The 17,397-nt window shown below is 52.0% G+C and overlaps 1 protein-coding gene across 11 annotated transcripts in view; it reads left to right on the top strand.

Moving 5' to 3' along the window:
* DLG1 (discs large MAGUK scaffold protein 1) overlaps positions 1-17,397 on the top strand; it is a 70,800-nt gene that overhangs the window by 36,293 nt on the left and 17,110 nt on the right. For all 11 annotated transcript variants that reach the window (XM_081329321.1, XM_081329322.1, XM_081329330.1 and 8 more), the window contains 3 exons: positions 5,269-5,383; positions 5,640-5,816; positions 14,174-14,243. In XM_081329321.1, the coding sequence (XP_081185447.1) occupies positions 5,269-5,383; positions 5,640-5,816; positions 14,174-14,243 (362 nt within the window). The remainder of the gene's footprint in view (positions 1-5,268; positions 5,384-5,639; positions 5,817-14,173; positions 14,244-17,397) is intronic.

The following is a 17,397-nucleotide window of genomic DNA, read 5'->3' as shown; positions in this document are numbered from 1 at the left end:
TTGATTGACCTCACTGTCAGGCAGTTTCTCCTTAGTACCAGGTTGCTTCTCTCCCTGGTCAGTTTCCATCCGTCGTTTCTTCTCTTGCCTTTTTGTTTAACACTTTATACAATTAAATTTTAAATGAATTGTGGCCACACAGAACCCCCAAGCAGCACAAATACTGTCCTGGTCCCTTTTCAAACCTGCACCTGAGCAGGTGGAAGGTGCCCTCCAGTCCCCCAGCATCGGTGCAGTTGATGCAAGACGCCAGGAAGAGGTCACACTGGGGGGGAGTGGGGGTGGGGAGGCTGCCCCCTCTGAAGCAGCGCCATCTGGGGGGACCTGAGGTGGTCCCCGCCTGCGTCCCCCCCCCCAGGGGCATTCTGCAATTGTGATGGCTCTGAGCCTCTTAGTCCTTTTGGCAGACCTGGCTCCCCCCTCCCCCCCACCTGTGGGCCCAGATGCGCCTCTGCGTTATCCCCAACCTCAAACGGACTTTCCTTACCTCTTGCCTTTTGCTTCCTTGTGTTGATTTCCTTCTCTTCCTTTTTTAAAAAAATGTAGACCCCTACCCAGGGTCACAAATTGAGATGGCCTAGTTTGTAACGTTTTAAAAACAAAATGCCTAATAACCTGTTATGGCTTCATTCTGGGATACTCTTCAGAATGGGAATCTGGCTCTGTGGGAAATGACTCTGCATTCCCTAGTCTAATCCTCAGTTAATGACCGTGAACGGAACCAGAATTTATGTCAGAGGTTGTTAAGACCTGATGTCATTTGACCACGTTTCTGAACGATGGCAGTCCGGACTGCCGTTGTTAAGTGAGAACCACAGGTCATTAAACCAGTTCCCGGAGGTGGGGCATATGAGGCAAGCCGGGAGCGCCGGGGGGACAGGTGGCTGCTGCGGGGTGGGGGAGGGTGCAAGGGACTGACCAGAGCAACTGGCCACCTTCCCTGCCAGCTTCCCCTGCTCGGTGGGAGAGGTGGCGGATGGCTGTCAGATGACCCTGGGACACTGCGGCTGTCGTAAGTGCGAACCAGTCATCAGATGCCCACATCACGATCACCTGAGCGCCGGGTAGCTGGGACAGGCAGAAATTGGAGGACCAGTTATAAGTATCACTTGTTCAGCACTGTTGTATCTTTGAATGCTAAACCAGTGGTCATTAAGCAAGGACCTTGGTCAAAATTCCTCAGCTGGTGGGGTCCACGGCGTACCCTTTCTGGTCGAGCAAGGGGGACAGGCCAGTCTCACGGGGTGAGGTGCTTCCTCGGATAGCCTGGGACCTCTCCCGTCGAGGGCTTCAAAGGTAACGACCCACCCCTTGGGCTGGGCCTTGGAGCAGACTGGCAGCCGGTGCAGTTTGCACAGTTGCGGTGCCCGTGGGCCATCCGGAGGGCCCCTAAAACTGACCCTGCCAGCATTAGCTTCCGACCACTCTTCAAGGGCAGCCCCACGGAGAGTGCATTGCAGTAGTCCAAACGCAAGATGACCGAACGCAGGGCCTCACAATCCAGCAGGAGGTGTGTGTGGGGGGGGGAGGCCCATGCTCTCTCCCAGCCCTGGACAAGACAGATTGTTTTGGCACTGGCTTTGTTGTTAATTGAATCTGTTAATCTCTTGTTTAATTGCTTTTATCAATTTATGATTTTTTCTACGGAGATTCTCAGTCATCCAGGTCATAGGCGGTAGGGAATGGCAGCAGGCGTACGAACGGGGCCATATCTATATCCGGGAGTGCGTCCCCGCTGTCTCCGTGCGGTGATGCGCTCCGACCCCCTGATTTCAGCCTATGGTTCCGGGAGCGAGGATGAGCAGCCTCCTGAGCTCAGGCTCGTGTATTTTAATGCCAGGTCCGTAGCCAATAAGGCTCCTCTTATACGTGATTTGATCGAGGAGGAGCATGCAGACCTGGCTTGCATCACGGAGACCTGGTTGGGCCCAGAGGGCGGTGTCCCTCTGGTTGATCTTTGTCCATTGGGTTTCCGGGTGCTGCACCAGCCTCGAGCTCAGGGTAGGGGTGGTGGAGTGGCGGTAGTTGTGAGGGAGACCTTATGTCCGCGGGAGGCCACCGTTGTCCAAATAGACAGGTGTGAGTCTCTCCTCCTGAGATGTGGCCCTAGAGCTCAGGTGGGCCTGCTGCTGGTGTACTTTTCGTCTAGTCGCGCGGCAGCAGCCCTGCCTGAGCTTCTCGATATCCTCTCAGGGTTGGTGATTGAGTTCCCCAAACTTATGGTTTTGGGTGAATTTAATCTACCATCCCTGGGGGGATCATCTGAGTTAGCTCGGGAGTTCATGGCTTCCATGACGGCCATGGACCTGACGCAAGTTATTTAGGGTCCAACTCATGGGGGGGGCCACACGCTCGATTTGGTTTTCCTATCTGGACGGTGGTTAGATGATCTTGGTGGAGGTTCTCCAATTGTTATGCCCCTGTCGTGGACCGATCATCACCTCCTGCGGTTGGTCTTCCGTTTTGCCACTCCCCGTCGTGGGGTGGTTGAACCAACGAGATGGTTCCGCCCTAGGCGCTTAATGGACCCTGAGCGGTTCCAGGCGGTGCTTGGATCCCCCCGGCGCAGATCCCAATGGGCACCATGGTTTTCCATGGAGCTCCGGGAGATGAAGCGTCGGAGACGGGGCCTAGAGAGCTGTTGGAGATCCAGCCGATCTGAATCTGACCGGTTGCGACTAAGGTCTTTCACGAGATCTTACCTCGCGGCGATGAGGACGGCAAGGTCTAATCACTTTGCCGCCCTCATCGCGTCCGCAGATAATCGCCCGGCCGCCCTGTTTAGGGTAACTCGCTCCCTCCTTAATCAGGAGGTGAGGGAGGAGCCCTTGCAGGGTCGTGCCGAGGAGTTTAGTCAACAGCTGTCGGACAAAATCGCTCGGATTCAGACCGGTTTGGACTCTGACTGGGCAGAGTCTGACGGTGAGGATGAGGGCAGTCTTGTTGATATTATCTGGGAGGAGTTTGATCCTGTGACTCCCAAAGATGTGGACAGGATCATGGGGAAGCTGAGCTCCACCACGTGTTTGTTGGACCCGTGCCCCTCCTGGCTGGTTTATGCAGCCCGGGATGGGACACAAGGCTGGCTCCAGGCAGTGATAACTGCTTCTTTGAGGGAGGGTAGTTTTCCCACCGCCTTGAAGGAGGCGGTGGTGAGACCCCTCCTCAAGAAGCCTGCCCTGGACCCAGCTGTATTAAATAACTTTCGTCCGGTCTCCAACCTTCGCTTTCTTGCGAAGGTTGTTGAGAGCGTGGTGGCGCATCAGCTCCCTTTGTTCTTGGAGGAAGCTGATTATCTAGACCCGTACCAATCGGGTTTCAGGCCCGGGTACACCACAGAGACGGCATTGGTCACGCTGGTGAATGATCTCTGGCGGGCTTGGGACGGGTTGTTCCTCTGTCCTAGTCCTGTTAGACCTCTCAGCGGCTTTTGATACCATCGACCATGGTATCTTGCTGCGGCGCCTCAGGGGGTTGGGAGTGGGAGGCACAAGTTCTTCAGTGGTTCTCCTCCTACCTTCTGGGGCGTTCGAAGTCGGTGTTGGCAGGAGGGCAGAGGTCAACCTTGAGGCCCCTTGTTTGTGGAGTTCCTCAGGGATCGGTCCTCTCGCCTCTCCTGTTCAACATCTACATGAAGCCTCTGGGTGAGATCATTCGTGGTTTTGGAGTTGGTTATCATCAGTACGCTGATGATACTCAGCTTTTTATTTCAACCCCAAACCACCCCAGTGATGCCCTCGACATGATGTCCCGTTGCCTGGAGGCGGTCCGGGTCTGGATGGGGAGGAACAGGCTTCAGCTCAACCCTGACAAGACTGAGTGGCTGTGCGTGTTGGCATCTCGGGAAACGCAGAATATTCCATCTCTTAATATGGGGGGTGAGCTATTACCCCCCGCAGATCGGGCTCGCAACTTGGGGGTCCTTCTAGATTCACAGCTCTCCTTAGAAGATCATATAGGAGCTGTGACTAGGGGGGCCTTCGCCCAGGTTCGCCTGGTGCGCCAGTTGCGGCCCTATCTAGACCGGGATGCCTTGCGTACAGTCACTCATGCGCTCGTGACCTCTCGTTTGGACTACTGCAACGCTCTCTACATGGGGCTGCCCTTGAGGACCACTCGGAGGCTTCAACTGGTGCAGAATGCAGCCGCGCAAGTGGTGTTGGGAGTCTCCCAATACTCCCATGTTACACCTCTGCTCCGCGAGCTGCATTGGCTGCCAGTTGCCCTCCGGGTGAGATTCAAGGTGCTGGTAATGACCCATAAAGCCCTACATGGCATGGGTCCGGATTACCTACGGCAGCACCTGCTGCCGGCATCAACCTCCCTCCGTCCACTGCGCTCTCACAGAGAGGGTCTCCTCAGGGTGCCTCCGATCAGAGAATGTCGACTGGTGGCCCCCAGGGGGAGAGCGTTCTCTGTGGGTGCGCCAGACCTATGGAACCGCTGGCCGGTTGAGCTCCGGACGTCCCCCGACCTTCGCTCCTTCCGGCGTGATTTAAAAACTTATCTATTTGAACAATCTGGCCTGGTCTGATGGGTTTAGGGTTGGATCTAATTTTAACATAGTTTTAATTATTGTATTATATTGGGCATAATTATTTAATTCTTTTTAACCTCTTTTTTAACTTTTGTATTTATATTCTGATATTTATTGCCCTGTACACCGCCCTGAGTCCTTCGGGAGAAGGGCGGTATAAAAATTTAATAAATAATAATAATAATAATAGTTATTCCGAAGATGCTTTTTCAGGAGGCAACTGGACTTCCTTGTTTTTCTTTGAAGACGTTTCACTTCTCCTCCAGGAAGCTTCTTCTTCAGCCCCACCCTCCAGTCAGAGCTGAAGAAGCTTCTTGGAGGAGAAGCCAAACGTCTTCAAAGAAACACAAGAAAGTCCACTTGCCTCCTGAAAAAGCATCTTTGCGATAATTTATGATTTTGTTTTCAAATTTTCTTAATTGAATGCTCACCAGAGTAGGAGTAGACATAGATCAAACAGATCCAATTTCTAGAGCAAATTTGTGTAGCCTTGCAGTGTCCCTCTGTGTGTGTCTGTGTGTGTGTGTTTGCATGAGCAAGAGAGAGTGCAAATGAGTTGTTCCACATTGTTTTTGAAATATTAGGAGGTTGAAAGGATAATGTGTTTCAAAGGAGCACCGGGGGTTAATGGCAGAGTTGTTCCAAAAGTCTAAGATTTGGGGCGCTCCGGAACCTGATACTCTGCAGTGACAGCATTTGTGGAGCTGACCCGCCATTTCCCCTTTCCTCAGAATACGGCCGTTTTGAAGCCAAAATACACGACTTGAGAGAGCAGATGATGAGCAGCAGTGTCAGCTCGGGGTCTGGCTCTCTGCGGACCAGCCAGAAGCGCTCCCTCTACGTCAGGTGAGGCTGCTGTGGGGCCTGGCTTCGTTGCTGGTGCCCAAGATGGGAAGACTGGAGACTTGCTGTCAGTTCTCCCGTTTCGGGGGTTCAGCGATGGCTTTATGAGAAGGGGACCTAGTGCTGCACTTAACTGGTTTTCTCCTGGGGACGCAAAGGCCCTTCTCTGATCCTGTCCTCGCCCCCCAGGATTGCTGGCTTCTTCCTCCAGATTCTGTTCCCTAGTCACACGTTCCGCTTTCCTCCCCTTTGTCTGCAGGGCCCTCTTTGACTACGACAAAACGAAAGACAGTGGTCTCCCCAGCCAAGGACTGAACTTCCGCTTTGGCAACATTCTCCACGTCATTAACGCGTCGGACGATGAATGGTGGCAGGCACGGCTGGTGATGCCAGGCGGGGAGAGTGACCAGGTTGGCGTCATTCCCAGCAAACGCAGGTAGCCGCCTTGCACCTGGGCGTGAGCCTGTGTGTGCCTGCCAGGGGAGGGGTTGTGGGGGTGGGGAGGCCATTTGAGACTGACCGAGAGCCAAGCTGGCAGACTCTGGGACATCCCAGCAGGGCTTGGAATGGGCTGGACTAAAAGACGGCCCCGAGGCACCGATCCTAGCAGAGAAGAACAGGCACTGAGCGCCAGGTCCATAGAAGGGTGTGGGGTGGCTCTGCCAGTTCAGAGAGGGCCCACGGTGCAGACTGTCGAGAGGGGCCTCGGAGACATCCCCACACCAGCCCCTGGAGGCAGCGTGCAAGAGGCAGGCAGGGGCAGCATATGCCGAGTGGTGTGCCAGCGGGGCGTACAGAACACGGGCCCTCCCGAGTCCAGGTGGGAGATTCCACAGAAGACCGTGGAAATAAGGGCAGGGGTCCCGTGGGACCTCCAGAGGCAGACGGACAGGCAGCTGCCAGCCAATCAACCAGACGTGGTGGCAGTAGAGAAAGACCAGAAGGCAGCTGGTGATGGTGGTGGCAGAGGTGGCGTTGCCAAGTGACAGCAGCATCAGGAAGGAGGAGGATGAGAAGCTGGAGAAGGACCAAGGCCTGAAGGAGGAGGAGATGGAGAGTATGTTGTTGTTGTTGAATTTTTTATGCCACCCATCTCCCCTGTTAAGTGACTCTGGGCACTTTACAGGTCATAAGCCAAGGTCATAAGCATGTGGAAAGTCAAGGCCAGAGCGGTCCCAATGGAGCCCTTGGGGCTGGGACTCCCTAAGATGGGCAGGGGGCTCCAGCAGATCCCAGGAAGGATGTTGGGGAATGTCTGGATGCAGAAGAGAGCAGGGCTAGGAACAGCGGAGGCCTCTGGCGGAGGAACCGGGAGTGAGGCAGAGAGATGAGAAAGGATTTTTTAAAAACCAACACTTTAATGAAATCTTCCATTGGTTACGGTGGGAGCCAGGACTTGACTGAAGGTTCCTCGGATGCCTGGGAGAGGGAGGGCTTAAGTCAGCCACTGCCCAGAACCACAGCCGCATTGTGACTGTTCGCTTCAGAGGCCCAAAGGTTGTGGCTGGCAACCTCGGCCTCAGGCAGTTCACTAGGAAGCTTGGAGGGAGAGAAGCCAGGATTGATGTGATTTGTTTCGCTTGGAGGAGCCCAGAAGTAGCAGGGTTCCCTTCCCCCCCCCCCAGGCTACAAGGAGGGCCGCAGTCTGCAGGTGGAGAGGTGGGCCTTGCAGAAGGCTTGGGGCTTCTCTTCCGTCTACCTACAAGGTATATGGCTGCCCTGCTTGTTCTCTGAGGGTCCCCGAGGGCTTTGGGTGGCTAACAGCCTAGCAACCAACGCCAACCCCTTGCCGGAGCCCATTCGAAATGTCTCTCTGCCAAGCTGTGCAGGCCTGGCTCATGTACCATCCCTGTCCCAGCACCTGGGAAAGAGTCGTGGTTTTTAGGGCCTCCTCAAGGGATGAGCAGGGCTGGTGGGCCTCTGACTCTCGGGGTGAGTCCCCTTTTGGAGGGCAGCACCAGCAGGGACCTCTTCCGGCCTAGAGGAGCACGTTCGCTCTGCTGAAGCTGCCAGCACCAGCACACACAGTCGGGGAGAGGAATTTCCCCAAACCCTTGTAGCCATGCTAGAGTTTCAGCCCCTGAAATGTGCCCAGGAGCCTCCTGGGAGCCGGTGCCCAGAGCAGAGGTGTTACGTGGCTCTTCTTGACCGTGCCCGGGAGCACCTGTGCCGCCATATTTTGGGCCTGCTGCAATTTCAGAATGCCTTCGAGGACAGCCTTATGCAGAGTGCATTGCAAAACTAAGGTGTGTGTGAGTCTGAGCAGGGTCTCTAGGTCTAACAATGTGGGCAGTTGACGCACAAGTTGGATTTTGTGCCAAGGTCCTCTTAGCCACAGGTACCGCCTGCTCTTTCAGCAGAGCTATGGGTTCAAAATGGCCTCCGAATTGCCTAATGGTCCAGGTTCAGGGAGGCAGAAAACGCTTCGTACTCCGTCTGGGTTGAAATGAGGACGGCTGCTCCTCATCCAGACGCCAGAGAACCTGAGGGGCCAAACTCGATGGGCCCAGGGTGGAAATGTAGAATTGAGTATCATCAGCATCTGACGGTACTTCACCGCATGTGGACAGATGATCTCGCCCAGGGGTTTCCTATAGATGTTGAATGCAGTGGGGAGAGCAGGGCCTGGAGGCACCTCACCAAGTAGGGGTCTCCCCAATACAAATTTGAATCAGTCTCTGAAGAACCCTCACAGGATTTGGGGGAGGTCTCTTCCCCAACACCCAAGTCTTGTCTGAAAGGTTACCAGCGTCAGGGGTGTCAGAAATGGCTGAGAGGCCGAGGAGGGCCAGGTGGACGTGCCACCCAATTTTGGACCTGCTAAAAGTCATCAGTGTGACCAGAGTTGTCCCAATGCTGTAAGCAGGTCTGAATCCTGATTGAAAAGGATTAGTTAAGTGTAATGTTTTTACAAACCCGAAATGTCCTGCTGATTTTGTATCATGGCACAGTTGCAAGAAATTGGTCCTCTGGGTGGCAGCTATGTATAGCTTCTCACCCACCCAAGGTAACCCATCTTTAATAGTGCATACATGCCTATTTTTCTGGAACCATTCGTCCCCTTCCAAGGACTTTCGGAATTCTATTCCGGTTTGGCTATCCACTTCCGGCTTCATTTTTACCTGTGCCCTGGTGGTGACTGGTGCTGCCAGTTGTTGTTCTGGTACGAGTGGTTTAAAGTCAGTTACCCGTGTGCTATTATATTGGGGCATGCGAGGTAATGCGTCTGCCAGGAAGTTCTTCCCCCCTGGCAAGTGTTTGAGAGTGAAATTGAATCGGTGAAAGTGTTGGGACCAGCGGGCTTGCTTAGGAGTGGGTTTCCTGGGTGTTTTTAGTGCTTCTAAATTTTTGTGGTCAGTCCAGACCTGGAAAGGTATTTTATTTCCTTCCAAAAATTGACGCCAAGTTAATAATGACCACCTTAATGAGAATGCTTCCTTCTCCCATATTGGCCATCGTTGTTCAGTTTCTGTAAGTTTCCTGGATGTATATGCGCAAGGTTGCAACGCCCCCTCATCATTTTCCTGTAGTAATACTGCTCCGACTGCTGCGTTGCTCGCATCTGCCTGTATTACAAAAGGTTTGTTGGGATCTGGGTGTTTAAGTACAGGTTCCGCAGAAAAGAGTCTCTTTAGCCTCGCAAATGCTGCTTGACATTCCATTGACCATTTTAGAGGCTGGCTGGGTTTCACGGGTGACCCCCCCTTCGTTTTCAACAAATTTGTGAGGGGCATGGCTATTTGGCCAAATGCGGGGATGAATTGGCAGTAGAAGTTTGCAAACCCCAGGAAACTTTGCAATTGCTTCCATGTGCGGGGGGGTGCCCACTCTAGTACTGCCCTGACCTTCTCAGGGTCCATTTTGATGCCCTCTGGAGATATGCGATATCCCAGGTAGTCGATTTTTTCCTGATGGAATTCACACTTTGATAATTTAGCATATAAATGGGCAGCTCGCAACTTCTTCAAGACTGCTCTGACTAGTTTGATATGTTCCTCTTTGGTTTCTGTGAAGATAAGGATGTCATCGAGGTAAACCAGGACCCCCTTATATAGGTGCTCTCTCAGCACGTCATTAATTAATTGCATAAAGACTGCGGGGGCCCCTTGCAGTCCGAATGGCAATACTTTGAATTGATAGCACCCCATTGGGCAGTTGAATGCAGTCTTCCATTCGTCTCCTTCCTTAATCCTAATACGGTAGTATGCTTCCCTCAGGTCTAGTTTGGTAAAAATCTTTCCTTTCGATAGGTGGGATAGCATATCCTTCATTAGGGGAAGGGGGTACAGATTACATTCACTAATTGTATTCAGGTTCTGGTAATCCATGCACAAGCAGAAAGAACCATCTTCTCCCTAAACAGAACCGGGGCGGCCACTTTGGGTTTGGCAGGCTCAATAAATCCTCTTTCTAAGTTTTTCTTTTTTTTTTTTTTTTTTTTTTTTTATTGAAAAGTTTTAAAAATACAGTTTTCCTTTAAAAAACCCCCTTCCCCCTCCCTACCTCCCCTCCCTACCTCCCCCCTTCCCCCCCCTCCCCCCCTCCCTCCTCCCCCCCCACCTCCCCCTAACCCCCCTCCCCCCCCCGGACTTCCCAGAGCTAAATACAAGGTATATATATATAAAAAGGCAATCATAAACAACCATATACTAACAACTATAAATTCTAAAATCCATCACTCTCTAACTTATATAGGATCAAACAAAACTTAGCATTATTAAATATATATAGAAGACAAAATAAAAAAAGAAAAAAGAAAACGAAAGAAGACTTATTCAAATGCTAGATAAAACTTCTTGACCCTATACTTATTCTGGATAAACTCAATCCATTTTCTCCATTCCATAATATAATGTTCTTGCGAGTAATCTTTCAAATAGGCCGAAATCTTCGCCATCTCTGCCAAGTCGGAAACCTTTAAAATCCACTCTTGTATAGTCGGCAGTTCCTCTTTCTTCCAATATTGACCTATCAAAAGTCTTGCTGCCGTAACTAAATTCAGCATCAACTTAGAGTCCACAACTGTAGCGTCAACAATTATTCCCAACAAAAAAAATTGCGGACAAAACTTTATCCTCCGTTTAAAAATCTTCTGCATATTCCACCAGACTTTTATCCAAAAAGCCTTGACCTTTTTACATGTCCACCATATGTGAAAATATGTTGCCTCTTCATCACCACACCTCCAACATTTAGGCTGATAATTCGGATACATACTTGCAAGCTTTTTAGGATCTAGATGCCATCTATAAAACATTTTGTAAAAGTTCTCTCTTAAACTTTGAGCTTGAGTGAATTTTACATTCCTCACCCAGATCTTTTCCCACGTGTCCATTGTAATAACTTCCTGAATGTTTTGGGCCCATTTTATCATACAATCCTTAACAAGCTCTGTTTCTGAATCGATCTCTATCAATGCAAGATATATCCGTTTAATATGTGCTGGTCCTTTCTAAGTTTTTCTTTATGAATCTTTCCATTTCTGCCATTTCTCTTGGGCTCATGGCATACATCCTGGGTTTTGGGAGTTTTCCCCCAGGTTTGAATTCTATGGTGCAGTCTGTGGGGCGGTGGGGGGGAAGCTCATGTGCTCTTTCCTCACTGAAAACCTCAGCCAGGTCCCTGTATTCCTCCGGTATCTCTGGTAACCCCTTCTCTTTCCCCACTGCTGCTGTCTCCTCCCTCTGGGTTGGGGGGGGGTGTTTGGGGGTTTTATGTTTTCCTGTTCCCCTTTTGGGAAGTTGAGTTCTGCTGTCCTCCAGTTTATCCCGGGGTTCCATTTCTTCAGCCATTCCAGTCCTAAAATCATTGGGCATTCCATGCCTGGGGCCACTATAAACGTTATGTCCTCATGGGGCCCCAGGGACATGTGGATTGGTAGAGTGGCTAGGGTAGCTGGTTCCCCCCCCCCTGCTATAGACCCATCTAATTGACTGAAGGAGATTGGTTGTTTTAGCCTCCTCACTGGGATGCTCAGTTCCTCCACCAGCGTTGGGCTGATGAGGCAGTGGATGCAGCCAGAGTCTATCAGAGCTTTTATTTCATTGGCTTTTGGTGCAGAGGAAGCTAATATAGTCACTGTCTTAAGTATGGGTGGAAGAGGTCCACTTACCAAAGGTTCTCCCTCTGAGCTGTCTTCCGAGGTGTCCACCGCCCCTGCGGTGTAGGCCGGAGTCCAATCCCAGGTTTTGGCAGGAATTGTGGACTCTACAGCCTCTGTCCCCTTCATGGAAGATTCTTTTGGGTTGCCTTGAGACTTCCCCAGCTTTTTGGAAGATGGTGCCTCTGTTTTGCGTGGAGGGGCTTTCGAACGACATTCTGCAGCACGGTGGCCCTCTCTCCCGCAATTGAAACATCCCTTTGATTTTTTAGCCGTGGCCGGTGGGTTTTCCCCCTCACGTGTTTGCTCGAGTGGCAGGCGGCCCCATGGTTTTCCTCTGCGTTGTCTCTTCAATAGGTCTATTTCCACTTCCTCTGGCAGGACATACCAGTCGTCGAGATGGTAGGGGTCTCCCTGAGGCAGGCAAGCGTCATACAGGTCGTAGTTTAGACCGTCTTTGAAATGGCTGAGGAGGATGTCTTCTGGCCAGTTCAGCTTGCTGGCGATGGCTCGGAATTCTTGGGTATATTCGGCCACTGTTCTCCCGCCCTGCCTCACCGTTTTGATTCTCTCCTGGGCTTTCCGGTCAGCCAAAGGGTCCTCGAATCGTCGCCTCAAGGATGACATGAATCGGTTGAAGTCATTGAGTTCTGGGGCGTTGGAGTCATGCAGGTTCACCACCCAGTCTGCAGCCGTCCCATCCAGGGCAGATTGCACAATTCGGATGCGTGTTTTGTCACTGGGGATGTCCCGTCCGTACTCTTCCATGTAGCTGAGGACTTGGGTTAGGAAAAATCCCAGTCGTGATGGCTCCCCCTTGAACTTTGCTTCCAGGGGTGGGAATCTTTGGCTGGAGCGTTGTCTGCGCCATGGCTGGTATCGCTCCTCATCTCGATCCCCGTCTGTGGGTCTGGGTGGGTGGGTACCGCTGAGTCAGCGGCTCCTGTTCCATTGGACGGCCCTGGGGTTTTAGGTGTTGGATCCCTTCCGTTACCCCTCCAGTTGCGACCCCAGGTGTTGTGTCGGTTGCGGTTTTCAGCTCTCTCCTCCCTTAGTGAGCTCAGGGTTGCTTTCATCAGATCAATGGCCTTTTCCAGAATCCGCTCTTCCTCGCTGGCGTGCAGGGAGTTCTCCATCTCTTGTTTCCATTCCGGTTGGTGGTCGCTCCGTCTCAGGGTCACTTCTCCCGAAGCCTTTTCCCACTCACTTTTCCTTCCAATGCCCATCGACCACCGGGGTTTTCGTTCGTGCTGCTCCGCCGTTTCCTCCCAGGAGGAATATGACGCTTCAGCTTCCCAATGTTTCTGGGAATTCGGCTGGGAGGAAGGCTCCTTCGTGGGGTTTCCCTCCCTTCTTGCTTCATCGTCAGACATCATATTTATTTGCAAAGTCCCCCGGTAAGGTTCCTCTTCCCAGGTTGACTTTCAGTGCAAGTCCTGTCTAATGTCAGGACCCACCCCAAACCACATCTTAGGAAGACAAAATTCTTGGAGTCAAATCTATTCCAAAAAGAATCTTTACTATGACATGCTTGGTTGTAGGAACGAGACAGGACTTAATATTATCCCACGAAGTAAACCCTTATAAAGAGTTCTCGGTTTAACCCCCCTTAACCCCATTTGGTCAGTCCCCCATCCTTTATCTCGTATCATCCATCTCGTGGGAAAAAGGAACTTAGGACCTTTCATGTTTATTGCTCTCTTCCATGACAAAAACCAGATACTAGCCCTCCCTTTTGTTTCCCCAGTTCAAAAGGCTTCTCCTTTCCTTTGAAATGCCTATTGCCGGTTCAATACACATCCATTCTCTTCTCTTCGGGAGATGGCAGAATCCATGGAATAATGTTTGAAACATTCCATTTATGAATATGATATAAATGGATTCTGACATCCAGTTTCCTCCGGGATTCAAGGCAGCTGAAGACTGACAGCCTTCTTGGCCAGCTTCCCTAAAAAAGGGAAGTTTGGAGACAAATGCAAATTGTACAGTTGTGATGGATCCAGCAATGGCTTCTTGCAGGCTCTTTCCCTCAAAGACACAATCACCATGGCACGGCTCCAGCCCCCCCCCCCCCCGGTAACCCCTGTGGGGCTTGGACCAGCCAGAAGGGGCGCTGGTGGCCAAGCTTTGGCTCCCAGGGACCCTTTGAGGCGAACGGATTGGACTCTCTACCACTAACCAAGCAAAGCCATGTTTCCGTGGGGTGTAAAGCTGAGGGGCCTCCCCTTCTGACCGGGCCCTGGGAGGCCTTAAAGGCCTGCCTGTCCTCCCTGGCCTTGATCTGGCAGGGATTGAGCCCCTCGTTGGATGGGCTTGGCTGGGTTTCCCCTTTGCCTCACCATCTATTGTGTGTTGTGTTTCTTGCCTTCTGCTGCTGCTTTGGGAGCAGCCCAGAGTCAGATGAAATGCGTACATTTTGCCACTCCTGGTGCACTAGGGGATGCTTTCAACAGGTGGATTTGTGAACAGCTCCTTGATTCTCCCCATTATTTTGTGGCCCGTTAGGCAAGTGCTGAGCGGGGAGAGCAACCCCCCTCAGCAGTCTCTCTCTGCCCAACTCCAGTGGCCTTTGCTGACCCCCATCCTATCAGCCGACCTGGTGGAGAGAGAGAGAGAGACGCACAGCGGTTCTGGGAAGGAAAGGTTCAGAGCCGCAGACCCTCGTACGTTTTTCTCCTGCGTTTTCCTTGCAGAGTGGAGAAGAAAGAACGCGCTCGGTTGAAGACGGTGAAGTTTAATTCTAAAGCAAGAGGCGACAAAGGGGTGAGTTTGGATTAATGGTTGCCATTTTAGTGCCTGGCCACTGCAGAGTCACTGCTGGGGCAACCGGGAGAGAGAGAAGGGAGGAAAGACAGAAGTCTTCGCTTAGGCTGATTGATGCAAATTTGGATATTCTGAGTAGTTTTTCCAACACTAAAAACCAAAAGGACATTTGAAGGAAGAAAAAGACCCCAGATAATCAGAGGTTGGTGAAGGATGGAAGCATTGAGGAATTTCTAAATATTCCTTCTTGTTAAATTCGAGAGGTACATTGTCTACCCTAACCCTAAAGCCCAGCCTTTAGCCTCCTCACAGCAGCGTAAAGAGGAGGCCGTTCTGAGGTTTGGGCAAGAGTCCCGGATGCTAAAGCTCCTGCGCTGGAGAAGAGTCCCAGGGCAGGTCCTCATAGGCACTTCTGAAACCAGGTGGCCTCAAAAAGCACTTGCAGGTTTTTGTGAGGGCAGCAGCAGGTAGGCGTTGCAAACACAGAAGCAAGAGTTCTCCTAAGGGGAAGAAGAATGGGACGTAAGGGTGTGGAAAGGGATCTTACCTCGTCTGATCCTCTTCCGGAGCAGAACTCCACTGCTACAGCATCCGGGAGAGATGGCTGCCCAATCTTTGCTTATACAAATCTGGCGAAGGAAAGTCTCCACCTCCTGAGTAAACACTGTTGAAGCAGCCCTTATGGTTAGGAAATGTTTCCTGCTCTCCAAAGACAACTAATTGGAAGGGAGGCTCAGCCCATCTCACTGTACACATGTTGTACTTCGATAATAAAGGTTCGTTCATTCCTTAAACCCAGAGTTTTCTTGCCCTATCGTTAGAATAGTTGGACAATTCTGTCACTTATACTACATAACTACCTTCGGTTATTTAGAACCATGGGGCTGGAAGGGACCTTGGAGGTATCTAGAATAGAAAAGAGCTGGAAGGGACTTTGGAGGACATCTAGTCCAACCCTCTGCTCAAGGCAGGAGACCTTATTCCATTCTGGACAAATGGATATCCAGTCTCTTCTTTAAAGCCTCAGTGATGGAGCCCCCACAACTCCAGGAGTTCAAGCTGCTGCATAGATTCATTATTCCCACGGGCAGGAAATTTCTCCTTAGTTCCAGGTTGGTTCTCCTCTCCGCCTGGTGAGCTTCCCCCCTTTGCTGTTGTATTCGTTGGCACTTCTCTATACTCTTTCTGAGTTGTGACCCTTCTGGGTTGCCATAATGAGGCACGGAAGACCAAATAAAACCCTTACGGCATCTTGGAAATCATATCTAGATTATGTAGAATCTAGGAATCCAGGCCTCTGTCTCTGTGCCTGTAGGTCAGCCCCCTTCCCCCCCCCCCAGGGTTCAGGCTCCCCTAATTCTCCTCTCGCCCTTTTGTGTCCATCACTTCTCCAGCCAGGCATGCAGCTGGCTCCGTGTTTCTATCCTGATATATCCCGGTCCGGCCATTGCCAGTTACCAGGACAGTGCTCATCCGTCTCCTATTATAAAGTACTGGGAAATATATTTTTTGTGCATTTTTTGGTCAGGTGATTCGTGGTTTCATTTTGGAGCACTGAGGATCGAGGAAGGCAAAGCGGGTAGCTGACTGTACCCAAAGCATCAGCCGAGGCTCAGCTGCAGGGATCCCTGGGCCTCTTGGGCCTGGCGTGGTTCGGCCACTTGGGAAGAGCGAATGTGCTGGCCTGGCCCTCTTGGTCGCCCCCCCCCAAGTGGGGAACGTGGCTTGGCTGACCTGTGACGGTGCAGCCAGAGGGACGAAGAAGAAGAGCACGTGGATCTGTAACTGCTCTCTACAAGTTCTCTCACAGTCCTTATCCACTCTTCCATTTGGTCCTTCCTGCCTTCCTCACTGAAGACTTGGGGTGAAAAAATAAACACCAGAAGTGAAGTGTGACGGGCTTGATCGCCCACACTAGGAGGCGTGTGTGGCTGCAGTCGAAAGCCCTTTGGAGGCCAGCATCCCTGGGCATTGGGGGGCTAGCAAGAGCTGTCTGGCTTGCTTGCCCCCCCCCCTGAGATTTGCTGATGGATCCAGCAGCCACACCCGGCAATTCCTTGCCCAGGCACCCACACTTGGAGAAATCCTCAGGGCTTGGCCAAGCAGTTGTCAAATCGGGGTGGTGGGTGGTGGCATAATTGCAGGACAGTTTATTTGTATTGATTGCAGGGCAGTTTATTGATTGCAGGACAGTTTATTTTTATTGATTGGTTGGTTTGATCTATGTAGCTGCCCATCTCAAGAAGGGCAGGGTGCATCAATTATGCTGCAGTAATCTCCCCCCTGCCCCCCCTCCTGAGGCAGCCCTCCGTTTGGCAAACCGGTTGTTTACGGGACCCCTCGGAGTCCGGAGTTACGTTTTCTTTTAGGGAAGCATGAACCGCTCTCTGGTTGCTGTGCAGCCTCCTTGCAGCTGAGCTGCCCGCGGCTCTTGTACCTTAACCCTGCACCAGACCCATGCATGGAAACCGGAGGAGGAGACCCTCAAGTACGCTTGCCATTGAGAGACCGCTGCCTGCCTGCCTTCCATGCCTCGCTTTGATGTGGGCTTTCCCGTAGGGAGCCTGTCTCTTCTCCCCCCCCCCGCCTGGCATCTTCCTGGAAACGCTGAGCATGCTTGCCGTTGCTGATTGCCGCTTAGTACCCCCTTGCCCTCTTTGATCAGGAGCACATGACGGGCTGATCTTTGGGAGAACTAACCAGGCGCAGCAGAGAGACGGAAACGTCGTGCCAAATCGACTGACCCCTTGGTGGCGGCGGTGGCGGGGAGTTCCCTCTTCTGCAGTGTGATCAGAATGCCCCGGTTAGGGCTCACCCCGGCTGGGTGCTGAAGGGGCTGGCTTCTTTGCTCACTCAGTGTCCGCTTCTGCTCCGTCACCTGCTGGGACAGACGGGGCTGGCCGGCTGTGGCCTTTCCTTCCTGCTGCCTGTCCCTGCCCTCCCCTTGCTAATAACGGTGCTCCAGAAAGGGGCCAGCAGAGCTTCTAGCCCACATGCCTAACACTCCTGCGAGCTCTCCCGCCCAGTGAAAGCCTCGCGGCTGACGGCTTTCACGAGTCCACAGGCAAAGAGATTTCTAGGCACATTTTATTTCATTTTATTTTGCTATCGGAGCCGACTTCTAATCGTTCTCCATGCAGCGAAGGAGCCCAGT

The sequence above is a fragment of the Vipera berus genome (genome assembly GCF_964194415.1).
Source record: "Vipera berus genome assembly, chromosome: 5".
Classification (NCBI taxonomy): Eukaryota; Metazoa; Chordata; class Lepidosauria; order Squamata; family Viperidae; genus Vipera; species Vipera berus.
This window is presented reverse-complemented; position numbering and strand designations above follow the sequence as displayed.